We start from the raw sequence: 16,769 nt of genomic DNA, 5'->3' as shown, positions 1-16,769 counted from the left end.
GGGAGAGAGAGAGAGAGAGAGACAGACAGGGCCTGAGCGGGGTAGGGGCAGAGAGAGGGAGACACAGAATCTGAAGCGGGCTCCAGGCTGTGAGCTGTCAGCACAGAGCCCAATGCGGAGCTTGAACTCATGAACTGTGAGATCGTGACCTGAGCTGAAGTCAGACACTTACAGACTGAACCACCTAGGCACCTTCAAAGCATTTTAAAGGGAAATAATGTGAGGTAAGACTTGAAAGGTAAAACTGCAGAGAGCCTTGAAGGGCAGAATGGGAAGTTTAAATTTTACTTGTTAAGAATGGAGAGATACTGGTGTTCTAACATGATCAGCACTGAACTCTTTAAGAGTAGTCTATAAAGTAATTTTCTATTGAAGTGTCTTATTGTAATCAGTTGTGAAATATGTATAAAATAATTAATAGTAATATAAGCAATGAAGTTTATGACTTTTATAAATTACAATGGCTTTAATATTATTCCTAAAATATCACTCTTGCTTATAGTCTCATATGCCTTCCTATGTGAAAGAAAAAGTGGTCTAAGGATTGCCCACAGAAGTGTACAATGTATGTGACATCATCCTTGATGTGAGTGAGATTGCTGACCTAGATGTCAGACTGGAGAACTGAAAGGAAATCAAGGTCAGAGACTGCTATAACCTCCAGGCAAGCAGCACAGAGAGCCCAACCTAGTATACAAGAATTGGAAGTGGGTATAATGCAATTTGAAAACTACTGATGGGATACTGGGTGGTTGGGGAGAAATACTGAGGAGAAGGGTGAAGCAGACATCAAAATTGACCCTCCAGTCTGAGTGACTAAAAGGATGGCATTGCTATGAAAAGAAATGCTAAGTCTGGAAATGTGGTCAGATATGGGTACTTTCAGTTTCCAGGGATATGCAGAAAATTGTATTTCCCTTCATTATCCATGTATACTGGGTTCCAGTGTCACGTTAAATAGGTGGCATTCATTTTATTTCCAGCTAAGTGAACTCTATTTACACTACCACTCATGAACAATGCTGAGTGTTTATATATGTATTGTTAACCTTAGATAAAAGGATTACTATTTGAGAAAGCAAGAGTAAAAAACTGATCTACGCAGCTCAAGTCTTCTTAAGAACGGATTTCTACTTTTCATTCCCTGATTTCAGTTTTAGCCCAATCCCTTGAATTCTTTTCAACAGTTACTGTTACAACACATTTCTTCACACCTGTGGTAATAGTCTAAATGCATTCTAGCAGAAACAAAGTACATGTGTGTTTGTGAAAGATATTACATATTATGTGTATGACATCTATCTATCTATCTATCCATCCATCCATCCATCCATCCTTCCATCTTTATGGCTAATCACTGAAAACCCAGCAGGTGAGGATGGTGGAAAGTAAATTAGAGATCCAACAGAAGTTGGTTTATAAATATGGCACATATAATGTATGTAGGAAAAGGTAAAAGGAGATTGGCTATGTACTGGAATGAGAAAGTGCATTCCAGTTGACGCTGAGCAGTACTATAAGCAAAATGGGAATCCCAGTGATATATTCATAGCACAGCAATAAGGCTAGTCTTACAACACTTATCATTTATAAATAAATTAAATGGAAAAACAGGGTATCTGGTGATGGTAAAAAAAGAATATCCACACTTTCACAAAAAGAAGCTGAAGTGATCATAAAAACATATTTAGAAAAAACTTCAGAAAATACGTTCAGAAAAAATTTTCTCACTTGTATCATGATTTTTTAATTCTCACTGAAGTCCCCTATAAAATTAATAACTTGTTATTATAGGTAACAACATTTGTTATTCATAATATATATTATATATAGTTATTTATAATATAACAATTATCAAATATCAATGATAATAAAATCAAACATAAGACAGAAAACGCAATGCAAACATAATTATTAACAGAAGCTGAATATAAAAATTATTGAAGACCTACAATATTTCATTTTGGTTTAGCAAATTTAGATAAATCTATTTGCCATAACTGAAATGAAGATAAGACAGAATACAAACATATTCATGGACAAAATTAAAAAAAAAAACACATTTCCTTTATACACTTGAAATGCAAAAACAAAGTAACACTACTTTATATAAATCAAAGAGAGGCAACAATGTCAGTGCAAAAGTTAAATGACACTAACCTAACTCAAACCAAAGTGATAAGCTATAGAATAAACACATATGTATAATGAATAAAATATATATATTTAATATACCATATAACATATAATAAAGATATGACACAATATAATCTTAAAACAGGATAGATACCTTTTTCCAAGTGTCAGTGGACCATTAACAAAAAGTTAACATTTAATTTGTCAAAATAAAAACTTATTAATTCCCAAAGCAGAAATTCAGGCCATACTCTCCAACCACAACACTATACAGCTAAAAATGAAAGTACCAAACTTTGTCCCCAAATACTTGCACCTTGTCAAGTAAAGATCAATATAATAAAATGAACCCACGAGTTTGCTACATAGAACCAGGATTTCTTTTTAGGTGGATATTAATGTTTATTTTTGACAGAGAGACAGAGTGTGAGTGAGGGAGGGGCAGAGAGAGAGGGAGACACAGAATCCGAAGCAGGTTCCAGGCTCTGAGCTGTCAGCACAGAGCCCGATGCGGGGCTCAGACTCACAAGCTGTGAGATCATGACCTGGGCCAAAGTCCGACACTTAACTGACTGAGCCACCCAGGCGTCCCCTAGAACCAGGATTTTAAAATTATAGGTCTACAACTACAGAATGATGCAGAAATTGAAAAAAAACATGTAGTATGCACAATATCACCTGATTCTCTCATATGCCCTAAAATTAAGTCAAAAGGAAGACAAGTAAAAGCTATAGCTCCTTGGACAGATATGATTCTGTTATTTCACAAGAATTAGGCTATTTCTGGTTGCAAGAGGATGCGAGTGGGTTGCTTGAATATATGGCTATATACCTGGCTTAAAATGCTTTGTGTATATTTTCTGTGGACACCATGAAGCTGAATACGCGTCACTTCAAACTTACTAAGTTTCCTTTCCTCACTAAGGCAGGTTGCTGCTTGAGAAAAGAAAAAAGCAAGTGTTTCAAGCAAGCATTGAGTCTGAGTAACAATCGTGTTTAACACATTCCCCAGGCTATGCTTCCACATTATTATTTCAACTCTTGACCACTCCCTCCGTTGTTCCTCTGGATCACTGCTTCCAAAATCTTCCCATCCTCATCCTCCATCTAGGCTGGTCCCTACTAATTTCTCTCCCCTTTCACACTATTCCTTATTCAGACCTGATGATTCCCACTAGACAGTGGAAGAGTAGATACTAATTTGTTAATTTTCCCCCTGACTTATCAACCTCATAAGGTCATTTTCCCTTAGGAATTAGACTCTTGTGAATCCAAGTGAATTTCTAATTTGCTATGCAAAGGTCAGCAAACTATAGCATGGGGGCAAGATCTAGCCCACTATAGTTTTGGGGTAAATAACTAGCACATCCATTAATTTACATAATGTTCAAGGCTACTTTCAGGTAACAAGGGCAGAAGTGAATAGTTTAAATAGAGACCATATGGCCTTCAAAGCCTAAAATATCTACTCTAGCTTTTTTTCCCCCCTTTTTAAACATTTTATTTATTTTTGAGAGAGAGAGAGAGAGAGAGAGAGACAGTGTGAATGGGGGAGGGGCAGAGAAAGACAGAGACAGAATCTGAAGCAGGCTCCAGGTTTTGAGCTATCAGCACAGAGCCTGATGCAAGGCTTGAACTCACAAACTGTGAGATCATGACCTGAGCCGAAGTCGGACGCTTAACCAACTGAGCCACCCAGGCGCCCCTCTACTCTAGCCTTTTTCAGGAAGTTTGCTAAATCCTGGCCTAGCACAGTGACTATCATGGCTCACTAGATTAATGTGTATGTATAATGGTTGAATTTCAGGCAGGATTTTTACCCTCTCCCTTGTCCTAAAGGTCTCTTCCCCTACTCCCAGCCTCAACAGCTTCTGAGCAGACCTAGTCTGCTCCATATTTATGAAGACAGACCGATATCCATCAGGCAATAGCCTTGTTCCACTTGTAGTGGGTCAACCTTAGCTCTGATTAAGAGCCTACCATCTTATATGTGGCTGCCTTCAGTATCCAAAATATAGTGTATCCCACAGGTGAAACGGATCCTGATCACTCTGGTTCTTAGGGAACACAATCTAGCTTTGACAAGTCTTCATAAGGTATCTGGTGAATCCCATCCCATCTTTATTTCACCTGGCTTTCCCTGTTCTAGTCTACACTTCTTTGCTAGAATGAATCTAATCCTGGATTCTGCAGGTCCAATCCTCACTCGTCTTTTATTTACTTTGTTGAGTGTTGACTGTTAAATGATGCCAAAATCAGGTCTTCACATTCCCTAGTTACCAAGTAGGGAAGATATGCATTCGTTGGGTTGTCACACTGATGGAAGTCTCTCCATCTAGTCTAGTCCTGGCTTAGCCTCAACTGGAATTGGATGTTAGTGATAAGACGAATTACACAGATGACCCTTCCTATGACTCTCCACAGATGCAGAAAAGCTTGGCTTTGACTATTAGAAGGCAAATACCTGATTGATGGGGGCAAAGAGTTTATCCATAAAAATAAAATAGATTTAAAAGATATAAAAATAGATACAAGAAAGAAAAAATGAATTATCAGTGTGCTTGAGTCTTCTAAACAGTAGATTAAGTACCACCTTAGACTAGGAGGAGAAAGAAAAAATGAGAAGGGATAAAGTTGGTAGAGCTCATCAAAAGAACAGATCAGGAGGGTACTACATGGACAAGAGAGCATTGAGAGACAGTCAGCACCAGTGCTGGAGAAGACTTGAGAGTGAGCTCCACTCATGGTCTATGATAATGCCTTTGTTGTTCTCCAGCGACATCTGCCTGAACCCTGAGGCTTCATTTTAATATTAACCAAACTATCTACAAATAGTAATAATTAATAATTAAAACTTTTAATTCTTAGCCTTCCCAGAGTTTACAGCTTATTTAAAATAGTGTTATTATTTGCTCACCACTGAGAAAAAAATAAGAGAGACACTGGATACCTCTCTATCCTATTATTACTGTTCTCCTATGGGTTTATAATGCCACAGGAAGGGAGCATTAGTAGCTTTAGAACACTTTATCTGAAGGGTTAAGAATATAAATTTTTTTCTGTATTCCAAGATACAAGGAGGCAAAGATTTTTACAACTTACTTAGAATACCTGGAATTTTTCTGATACCAAAGAAACATCTTGTTATTAATAGTTATAAAAGCAAATTATGATAGTATTATATAAGTGTGTAGCCATGAGTAGTTACTGATGTTACTATAAAACTGTAGTAAGAGAGGGTAGAAATTGCATTAAAAATTCTGAGTGATGGGAGTTGAAAAGTAAGATGAAGGCTTTAAGAAGATAAAAACATTCTGACAAGACCAGAGGAACAGACACACAGCTGTTTAGGGAAGCAGCTTTCAGATTTATGAGACATAAAGTTATATACTACAGGCATTAGCTGGCATTCTCTACAACACTAAGTTTTTAAAATAAGGAATCAACTAGAAATAACAGCAGTAAATTTCAGTTTACTTAGAAGAAACTTATCATCAACCTAGAAATAGCTTACCTCTGCTACAGTTCTCTAAGGTCTTATTCAAGTCCACACTTGCCTACTCTTCAGAATGATCCTAGCATTCTAAGATTAACTAAGGACAAGTACCTGGCATGTTTTGGTAGATAAATAGGTTATACACCTTTGGAAAAAAAAAAAAAAGAAAACAAAAACCCACAAGCCTCTTGAATATACTCCTCTTAAACAAAAATGTAAAAAGTTCCAAGTTAAAGATGCCCAAGGTGAGCATTAAGAGGCAAAACCAAAATTGCCTTTAATTATATACGTAATCCTTGTCCCAACATCAAGCTTAGAATAATTTCTGCGGATACTGAAGAAGACCTTCTTAGAATAAGGAGACTAAGAAGAAATGGATATGGGACTTACTCAAAATTCTTCCGTGTCAGGCTATAAGGCCAGATCATTGTTAAAGCTACTTTCTAAAGATCTAATTCAAAGCAAAACTCTTTCATGCCAAAGCTCACCACTAACAAGTCTTGTGACCTAGGTGTTGAGGACCTGATTGCATTTTACTCACTCCTAACTATAATTAATGAGGATAGTAATGGGGAATCATAAACCAAAGTCTAGATGAGTTTTTTCCCAAATCATATTTTAAGAAAGTACTTCTAAGAAAGTAAAAATTAAGCCAAAAAGTTGATTTGGAAAACAGCAAGAGTTATCATCTGATTTACTAAGCTTCCTATAGGTTCTTTGCAACATATCAAAAGGTTAGAAACTTTATGTATTTGATGCAACATTTTGAAGTAAGAATAAAAAGTCCCAAAAGGTCCACTGCAGATTTCTAGGTTGTCTGTAGAATATGATACAAGATTCTTTAACTCACCTCCAGATGCCTTTGACCTTTCTTTCAACTTTTCTGCAGCCATTTCACCATAGCTGGGAAGTTCTGACATCTTCACTCCAGATCGAGCTTCTGCTATTAGCTGACGAGCTCTCTCTCTCAGCTGCCGACGTCGCTCTTCATCTTGCTGCTAAGATATATTGAACAGTTGCCAACTCAGTAATTGACAGAAATGCAATTTCATTTTCAATCTGATCATCATGATAGTAACTGGTTTACAGCATGGTGCTTGGCCCACATTATAAATAAGATGCTCTATATCAGTTGGATGTCACACCATTTTTAAAAGACATCCTACAATCAGATTTTTAAAAAAATATTTACAAATTATTGTATTAAAATGTCTGCTAAAAATTCAAACTAGCCTTTAAAGAATGCTTGGCAATATTTATTATTGAGAAAATAGAAGGGGCTATTGTTAACAAAATAATCAGGCGTATAGAAAAAAAGAATACCAAAAACAATTTCAATTAATACCTTATTTTTATAAAATAGAATTTAACTTGCTGTTTTCTAATAAAGGTATAGAGCACTAATAGACAACTCTGATAGCAGAAAAGGCTGCTACACTACATGATCAAATATATGAAACAGAATTTTTAGGGGGCTGGAGTAGGAATGGAGACACTATATTAGTTCCACAAGTCATAGTTGTTGGCAGTTTTAAAATCAGAATTGGGTAACTGATATACTATCCCCATTCCTAAGTCTCTCTTCTCTTAAATGCTCATTAAGAAGGCAAAATAAAATCTAATGTGTTTTTTTTAATATTTAAGTACAAACTACAGAATATTAAATAACTAAAATTTCTGCCTACTAAAAAAGGACTATTATGAATTATAATAATTGATATGAATTTATAAATTGCTTTATAAACTGGAAAATATATAAAATAAGGCATCATAACAAAACAAAGCCTGAAATAATGTGGCTTCAACATATCCTTACAGTGCTATCTTCCCTTAACCTCTCCCAACCTCCATAAAAGTTCACATCTATTTATATAGAATTGCTTGTGTAGTGTAGTTTCATGTACCCAGGGATTTGAATATGTCATTTCCTCTTGGAATGTTCTTCTCTCATTTGATTAACTCCTACTCATTTTTCAAGATTCAGTTTAAATCCACTAAATTTCCCAACTATTCTTCCCTCCTCCCCACTGGTGGAATAAAGTCTCCTTTATCTATGTTACTATAGTACTGTGTGTGTGTGTGTGTGTGTGTGTGTGTGTGTTATTACTTTTGAAACTATTTGTCAAGTTACATTTTAACTCTGTACAAATGCCTCCTTCTCAACAGAACTGAGTTATGTGAAATTAGGAGCTACATCTAATTTATCTTTGTATCTCTGGTCTTTACTACGCCTTTGTACTTGGTACTTGCTATAGAAATTTCAGGAATGAAAACTTGTAATTTATACTCTCAAATGTTTATAATATAGAGGGAAAGATAAAGTGGCCACAATAAGGAGATCAGATCAAATTGCACTGAAGAGTTCAGTAGAAAGAACATTTTTGGCTAAGGGACAAACAGAGGGCATCATGGCATCATAGTTTTAGAATTGAGTCTGCAGAACAAGCAGGATTGAAAATGGATAGAGATGGTAGTCAGAAGTTAGGTGGGTCACTAGTCAAAACCACAAGTAGGAACAATACACAGGTATAGAGGCAAGAAAGTACAATGGAAAAGAAGGACATAGTCTAATTTTCCTGAGCATAGGGCAAAAATAGTAACAGAACGACAAGGCAAGAAAAATAAAGCTGGGCAGATAAGACTATAGGATCCCTGTTCAACAGGGTGATTTATTCTAAAGAAAGTGAGGTTTGGGGGGTGCCTGGCTCAGTCGGTTAAGCGTCCGACTTCGGCTCAGCTCATGATCTCACAGTTCATGAGCTTGAGCCTCGCATCAGGCTCTGCGCTGACAGCTCAGAGCCTGAAGCCTGCTTCAGATTCTGTGTTTCCCTCTCTCTGCCCCTCTGCTTGTGTTCTCTCTCAAAAATAAATAGATAAACATTTTTCTAAAAGTTTGGTTTTGTGTGTTGTGTTTTTTTATTTGTTTATTTGGTGTCTAGGAGAATGACCAATCACAGGTGTCACTTGAGAAAGATGAATCTAACAATAGTATATAAGATAGGGTGGCATAGAGAAACTGGAAAGAGTCTAGGTAGGAGGCTCTTATAACAGTCCAAGGAAGATGTAATGAGATCCAGAAGTAGGATGATGCTAACTGAAATGAGAGAGACATTGTAAGAACATATTAGAGGTAGAACTGGTACCTATACCAATTCTTGGTAACTGATTGGATGTGGAGGGAAGAAAGAAGTTGACTCAGAAGTTTTAAACTTGGGCAACTAGCAAAACTGTGGCACTAAAAATAAAAATAGATAAACTAATGAACAATAGGAAGGGAGGGAGAGGACATTTGGGGTAAGAGATGGTAGTCAGAAGTTAGGTGGGCCACTGGGTTGGAGAGACTGCCTGGACATCTGAGTGAAGATGTTAGGTGGTAGATGGGAAAGTGAAATTCATGTTAAGAAGTGAAGTCAAACTAGGACTATAGAGCTGAAATCACGGGGATAAATCAAAGTGTTTAAAGAGACACTATGAAGAAAAAGGGCAGCTACTGACTGAAACGTGGAAAATATCTGTATTCAGATGAGAAGAGAAAAGGAGATAGATAAAGAGAAGAACTAGAACACTCATGTATCAGGAGATAAAGGGAACAAACAACTGTAGTAAATGTGATAGGTTAGTGAGTCTGAATGTTAAAAAGGGCAACCAAACTCAGTAGGCAATATTATTAGGAACAGAGGAAGATAACAGATTGGTAGAGCTCAAACCTAGGCAATTCTTTCACACATTTTGAGATGGCTAGAAATGAGAGCTGTCAAGATTAATAGGAGTAGATTAATAGGGGTATCAAATGGACCCAGAGACATGCTTGAAGCTCCTAGTGAACAAACTGAAACAATTTCAGTATCAAAAAGAACAATGACTGCTGTGAATTGAATCAATGAAATCACACATTGAATCAATGAAAAGTCATCAATTCAATGTGATATTCAAAAAGTTCTTAGACGGGGGTTCCTGACTCAGTTGGTAGAGCATGTGACTGTCAATCTTGGGGTCATGAGTTTGAGTCCCACGTTAGGTGTAGAAAAAAAAGATTTGTGAAAAAAAAAAAAGAAACGAGGAAAAGAAAAAAGGGAAAAAATTTTTTTTAAGTTTCTTAGAAGGATGTATTAATTCATTTGAGTCAGCTTTTAAAATAACTCCTCTGAAAATTGGCAATTAGAGGAAAAGAATCCAGCAATTATCTTGTCCTGCCAGTAAAAACTCACTTTTAGGGTAACTAAATAGTCCCAGCCAATGAAAAAAAGCTCTATTTTACAAAATAATACCACCTATAATTTTTAAAAGGTAAGATTACAAAAACATAACTTTGCCATTCATAAAAGAATGACTCTGGCATGGATTATCAACAGCTATTTAAGCTCTTTGATATATGTCTGATGGCAAACTAGATAGTCATATTATGTTGTGGCAGACTATATTTTCCAAAGATAGCCATTAGAGTGTTTTTCATTCCACATGTTCTCTGCAATGTGACTTTACTCCCTCATTAAGAGGTAAAATTTAATTCCTCCCCCCTTGAATCTGGGCCAGCTTTAGTGACTTGTATTATAATCAGTAGAACATGTCAGTGTTGTGGGTGATTTCCAAGGCTTGGTAGGAAAGGCCATATCCTTTTTGCCCAGTTCTCTTGAAATTCCTGCATTTTTTACTTTCTGGGAACCCAGCTGTCATGCCAGCGAAGTTAAGCCTTGAGTCTCCTTGGCCCATGTACCAGACATGTAAATGAAGAAGCCTTCAGAAGATGTCAGCCTTTAGCCATTTTGAGTCAACCCCAAGGGTCAAGTTTTCCTAGTGGAGGCCCCAGACAATATGCAACAGAGACAAAGCATCCCCAGTGTGTCCCGTCTGAAGTCCTGACCCACAGAATCTGTGAGCATAAAAATAATTTTTTTTTTAATACCACTAAGTTTGGGGTAGCTTTTACAGAGCAATAGTAATTGGAACATATGCTTAAGAAACACCACACAGATTATTTCCTAGTGGCAAGGAGAAAGCCTACTCGTAAATGGAGAGATCAGAACGAAATCAGGGATTAGGGGCCACTAATCTATTGGTCAGTCTTGGCATCATTAATGATGGGTCAACCATATGTTATATGTTTTTTGATGTGAAGCACATGAAACGCACATCACCAATAATATTCTAGCGCAAATGTTTAAAATGAATCCACTAAGCCTTTCAGTATAACTTCGAATTTATCATATACACGGGGGATAGAAAAACATGATAAATGACACAGCAAGGAAGCAACCAAGTAAATCTAGAAGGTATGACATTGAGGAAAAATGACCTGGTCATTTTAATAAGAAAGTTACAAAAATAAGCACACAACAAAAACCAACTAACCAATCACCATCACCACCAAAAGAAACCTAACTGTATAGTCCTATTTGTATAGATACAACATATAATCCCAGGTTAGCTAGTAGTTTGGACAAACCAGCTGTAAGGGCCATTGCTGAATCAATTACAAAAATTTGAACATAACCATCGTATTAAGTGAGAGGAAATGCAATTTGACTGAAAAAAAATAATTTATGTAGTAATAACCTCATTTTATCATTTTGGCAAAATAAATACACATATATATGTAGAGAAAAAGACTTCAAAGGGTATTCACAAAGTTGGTATGATGGAGATATCTAGGTGTGGAAATGTGATATTTTTGTTTTCTTACTTTCATTTGTCTGCATTTACTAATTTCCAATAATATACATGTACTACTCTTATAATAAAAGTTATTTTAAAAAATAATCTGGGGAGAAGGAAGGAAAAGATGAGATAGCAGGTTTCCTAGGGTGGGTGGTAGTTGTGGTGGGAGCAAAAGAAGAGAGATTTAACATTCAAGGGAAATTGTCCTAGTATTTAGAGACACAAGCTTATTTGTAGTTAGAGGAGTAGAATGCACCAGACAGGGTGAGACTGAAGACGGGAAAAGAAAATAATATGCATAAATCCTCAATTCACTACTAATATTTCAGAACGTGGAAAATATCAAGCTCAATAATGATGATTCTGGTAATGGCTGCTGAATATTTCTTAGCTTTTATGTGCTAAGTGCTGTATATGCATGATCTCATTTAATTTTCACACCCTGATTTTTACCAATGAGTATATTTAGGTTTAGAATTCTAAATTCACGCCAACTAGACCTGATGTCAGAACTGGGAGTCCAGCCCGGGTCTGTCTGAGTACCGAGGCCTTGCTCTTAACCACCAAACTATTTGATCCCCAAAAGTATCAAATTACATGACCAACTGAGGAAAATTGAGCTTTTACTAAACTTTCATCTTTCAAACTTAAGAAAAGTTAAGAGTGCTAATAAAAACCATTATTTGATATGCCTCAGGCAACTGGGTTTAAGTGAATTTCACTGCGTGAATAATAACTTCTTGCAGAGCTGGAATTTGGTGATTCAGACTAAGATGAAGTGGTCTTGGGTCATCTTAACTGAGTTAAAATGAAATAAATGATTCTACCTTTCCAAATATGAAATGGGAACCTAATTTTTTTTCTCACAAGCTACTACCTCCTCTTGGTCTCCCACCTTCCCCAATAATACTCCTATCTGCAAATGTTTCTGAGAGCTTACCAAGAGTGCAATTTAACACAAGCAATCATTAATAAAACCAACTCTAAATACTAATTAGGGACACTTTATCAATTTCCATGTAAATTGTTTGTTTGTACCTATTTACTCGTCATTGTTCTCTATACAATAGAAAAAATGCAAATGAACAAATCAGAATGCAGCCCTAATGGGACTTTCTGTTTATAACCATTAGCCCAGAGGTGTGCTGTAATTCAATTCTCAAGTAGCAAGATTTAGCCTCATTAACAGACTGCAAGGGCAGGTTACAACTCATAAAACCCTACAGTAAACAAAGTTTATGGACACAGCACAAAATCTTGAGCCTGATTGACAGAATTCTAGTTCCCTATCAGATTGCCTTGATTTACTTTTCCACTAATGTCCTAACACCACAGAGACAATTTTGCTTGGGCCTAGAGCTCTCCAGTGGGATGGCATATCTGTGTTGTTTGTTTTCTTACCCATTAACTTCCCTTAAGACAAAGAACCAACTGAGAAAATAGAAGTTAATTGTTAAGGTCAAAAGGAAAAGCTTGTAATTATAGCAATTGATTATGCAACAATTTTTAATTTAATTGATAATATTAATGTCCAGATTCATTATAAGAAAAACTATTTCATTTTAATTTTTATATACAAGCTCCATTAGAAGTTGATTTTTGCAGTAATATTTACAGACTAGTTAGCAACAAAATCTATGGATCTTTTACTCAGAAGAGACATACTGTTTATGTCAAAGGAACAAAATGACTAGGCAGTAAGGACGATGAGTTTTTTTGTATGGTATTCAGCACAAACTGCTCAAATATGTAGATAATGAGTATTTCTGACAATAATGGTTTGTTTAAACCGACCCATGTGTTATTGCAATTTGTTCTGACTATTCTGCATTCAACAAAGACAAAAACTCACAGCTGGAAATAAATCATTTGTTTACTATGTCTGCTACAAAAAAAAAAAAAAAAGGAGGAATCTTCTCACTGGGATGCAGAGGTAAGGTAACTCAGAAGACTGCTGTCATTAAAAAGAAAAAGTACACTTGAAAAATTGAACACATTAGGAAATTTATATATCTTCCATTTACCTGCCTAGTTTAAATAAACTTAAGTAAATTGAAGTAGTTAGGCTTCCTATTTCTATGAATGGGTCTGATGACGTTTACCTTTTTCTACATAGTGTTATTTGGAATTAAACTACTATGTGGGATAGTCTAGCTTTTGTAAAATGGATGCACTCTTTGGAGGGTTTATAAAAGCTGCAATTTTGGAAGGCCTCCCTCCCCACAACCATCTTTTTATAAAACAAGTTATAACAGATTTTTTAGTAAATACTACCTCTGTGCCTGCACACAGTATTTTCACACATGTTGTTTCATTTCGTAGTCAGAATTCTGCAAGGTAAATTACTATCTCTCTGATTTGACAGAAATTGAATCACACTTAAATACACTGCCCAAGGTCATATATCTTGTAAATGGCATAGTAAAAATGAAAAATCATTGTCTGATTTCAAAGCATCAGTCGTATCTATCACATAACTGGTGTTCAGAGAATGTTTCTGAGGCCCTACTGTTAAATTGTCATTTTTTTTTTAAAAACCCAGTTTTTTACTTATTCTTGGGCTTTACAAATCAGTAACCCTTTGTGTTACTGAATACACAGAGATGAGGAGAAAGTAACTTACTTATATTCATTCAAAACTTAGGTTCCCAACCTTAAATTATAAGCCTTCACAAAAGTGCTGAACACAGTGCATTTCAGCTTTACTTTTCTCTTTGCTAACATCTTCAGGATCAGGCAAGAGTCTTGTTCTGGTGCAAAGAGCTTGTATTTCAATACAACAAATTTAAGTATTTTCAAATACAGAAAATGGATCAGAACTAACCACTCTGGACATGAATTGAAAAAATATTTAGTCCACCTCACAGGATATCAAGTTACTATTTTCCTTATCATTCTGAAATGGTCTACAATCTGCCATAGATAGATGCACTAGTAAAACTTGAACAATTTAAGGACAAACTCTTCAGGAATAAGTAATGTAATTCCTTGTTTCCTTTCCATAAAAATGTATTGGTATGCAATTTTTATATTTCACAGTTCACCGACATCTAGGCAAGCTTTCTTCCACTGCTTCAATGGTGCTACTTTTAATTTTATCCTCCTTAGTCGTAGTAATTAAAGTGATCAGCAGTGGCATCCCAGCGGCTTTGACACAGCTACAACCCCCTAGCAGACTTTTGCTTTTAAGGGGAAGGGGAAGAAAAAGACTAGAGTTTCATTTCACAGAGAAAAAGAAAATCAAGCTTCTCCCAATCCTCAACTTCATTCAATTGTTCTTTCAGCAGCCTTTGGATCTTAAGAATCAAATAAAAATGGCTGCCATGGGGGGTCCTTTTTATACTTGCTGCAAATGTCACCAACTGACATTACTCCAGCCAAAAAATGATGCCATGGATTTGTGAAGGTGAATTAGAACATGAGAAACTGTCAGTGTAGCTGCTGAGATCATTACCCACCCATGGGTGTCCTTCATAACACTAGATATTTTTATTCAGTCAGTTGAAAAATACAGATTGAAAAGTCTTTCTATCTAAGAAACATGTCTACACACATTTTCATGAAATAAGCTTTAACAAAACTAAAAATACATTATTTCAAATAATGTAGTTTGCATCTTTTGCTCATTAAATTTGTGTTTATAGCAGAACAAAGCACCCTATTTCTAACAACAAACCCATGATTCCATATCCTTTACGACCCTTAATAACAAAATATTTTGTGCTTAACTGTGTTACTTTCAGTCTTAGTAACTGGACTTTTATTAATCGGGTTAAACACATTTAACTTATCTAATTATTTTTTTACAAGTGCTTTACTTAATACAGCTAGTATTGCGCAAGATTCTGTTCTCAAAATGGTCCATGAAATTCCTCAATTTTATAGTAAACTAAGAGAAAGAACTTGACTGCCACCCTTTCATCATTAGACAGGAAGCAAGGCTCTGTTATTAGGCATTCAGAAAGGATAAAAAAAAAAAAAAAAAAAATTCTGTGCTTGTCCAGAGGCAAGGATTACCAAAGTGCACCTATTCACTTGCTACTGAAGATAGGATGAAAATAAAAAATAAAATTACAAGATCTTTAAAGGTTTGGGTAGACTAGATATTTTACTGCCAGCTTGATCAGCTCTTGACTGAATAAATAGGATTTAGGGTGAAACATTACAACTGTTTAGCAGATCTTTTCAACCCAACTCAAACTTTTCTTATGCTGGTTTGTAATATAAGCAGACATGCTTATAAATGGCCACACCTGCTCATTTCTCTGGGGATGGCCTGATCTCTGTTTCTCTAACAAAGAAAGAAAGGGAAAAAAAATCAGCCTTTCTTGTTGCAAAACAGAGTGGAAAGTCAAAATCTTTCTCAAGTTTGCCCCATCTGGCCAGATTAAATCTTTGATCAACCCTGGGGATTACATTTATTTTTGTAGTAACTACTAAATTTTGGAGATTACATTTATTTTTGTAGTAACTACTAAATGTTGGATTTGTTTAAAATGCATAGGCAAAATATTAAACAAAATGTGAATTTAAGTTTAAGATCTTGTTTTTAATACAGGAGTAGAAAATATAAAAGGATTAAATCAGAAAAAAGAGACATGCATTTTAAGAATTTAGATTTCATTAGTATTCAATTCATGAAACTGAATATATCATACCTAAGTTTTTTATATATCTTTTTGTTTCAAGATGCAGCAACTATTGTTTTTTAATATAGCATCTGTTTTGCTTGAGTGCTGACATACCACGTTATACAAATAAAGAATTCTAAACACAAAACAGTATGATCAAGTTAATGTTGCTAAATGAGCCTTTCTGTAAGTATCTGGAAGCTATTTGGGATATAAAGTTTTATATTCTATGCCAGCGATCATTTTCTTTCCTTCATTAAACTAATATATATGAATTTCTAGTAAGCACTATATTTTTCTAGAAATAACTATTTTAGTATTATAAAAGTAATTATTTTGTGTTTTTGTAAACTTCAAATTGCATTAGCTGAACTAATGGAAATAGTTTGGGCCTACGAAAAGGACCCTTTGATAATTTAATTCCTCTTTTCTTTGTGAAATTGATAACTTCTTAGTTTAAAAAAATTATAAGAAAAAAAGAAGAATGGCTGACTAAGTAAGTATCACCTTGTGTTACATCCAAGGCCTCTTGCTGGTTGTCTGGCTGCTCTTTTGTAGGCAAAAAGGAGCTGAACGCTCTCTGGCTCCTTAGATCTGGCCCAACAAATGCACTGCCAGTCATGCACATGGATCTAGCTTAAAACCCAGTGTGAGCCTAAAAGAAGCCAGTCAGACTGGCACCTACTCATGCAGAAGGAGATAGATTTGTCATGACAGGCTGATTATTCAATGTAAAGAAACAGTTTAGCTTTTCTAATCTGGTACAAATACATCTTTCTCAGCAAAAAAAGTAAAAGGTCTAACAGTTCAAGTATTTAAAGTAAAGAAACCAACAACAAAATGTAATGTCA

At 35.5% G+C, this 16,769-nt stretch overlaps 1 protein-coding gene across 10 annotated transcripts in view; it reads right to left on the bottom strand.

Annotated features, from left to right (window-relative positions):
• EHBP1 (EH domain binding protein 1) overlaps positions 1 to 16,769 on the bottom strand; it is a 366,236-nt gene that overhangs the window by 55,103 nt on the left and 294,364 nt on the right. For 8 of the 10 annotated variants that reach the window (XM_019433536.2, XM_019433609.2, XM_019433691.2 and 5 more), the window contains one exon: positions 6,483 to 6,630. In XM_019433536.2, coding sequence (XP_019289081.1) covers positions 6,483 to 6,630 — 148 coding nt within the window. The remainder of the gene's footprint in view (positions 1 to 6,482; positions 6,631 to 16,769) is intronic. The other 2 variants (XM_019433764.2, XM_053890722.1) reach the window with 1 other exon arrangement.

The sequence above is a fragment of the Panthera pardus genome, unplaced genomic scaffold (assembly GCF_024362965.1).
Source record: "Panthera pardus isolate Hobbes unplaced genomic scaffold, ASM2436296v1 HiC_scaffold_25, whole genome shotgun sequence".
Lineage (NCBI taxonomy): Eukaryota > Metazoa > Chordata > Mammalia > Carnivora > Felidae > Panthera > Panthera pardus.
The sequence above is the reverse complement of the archived record's forward strand: the minus strand, read 5'-3'. Positions and strand labels throughout refer to the sequence as shown.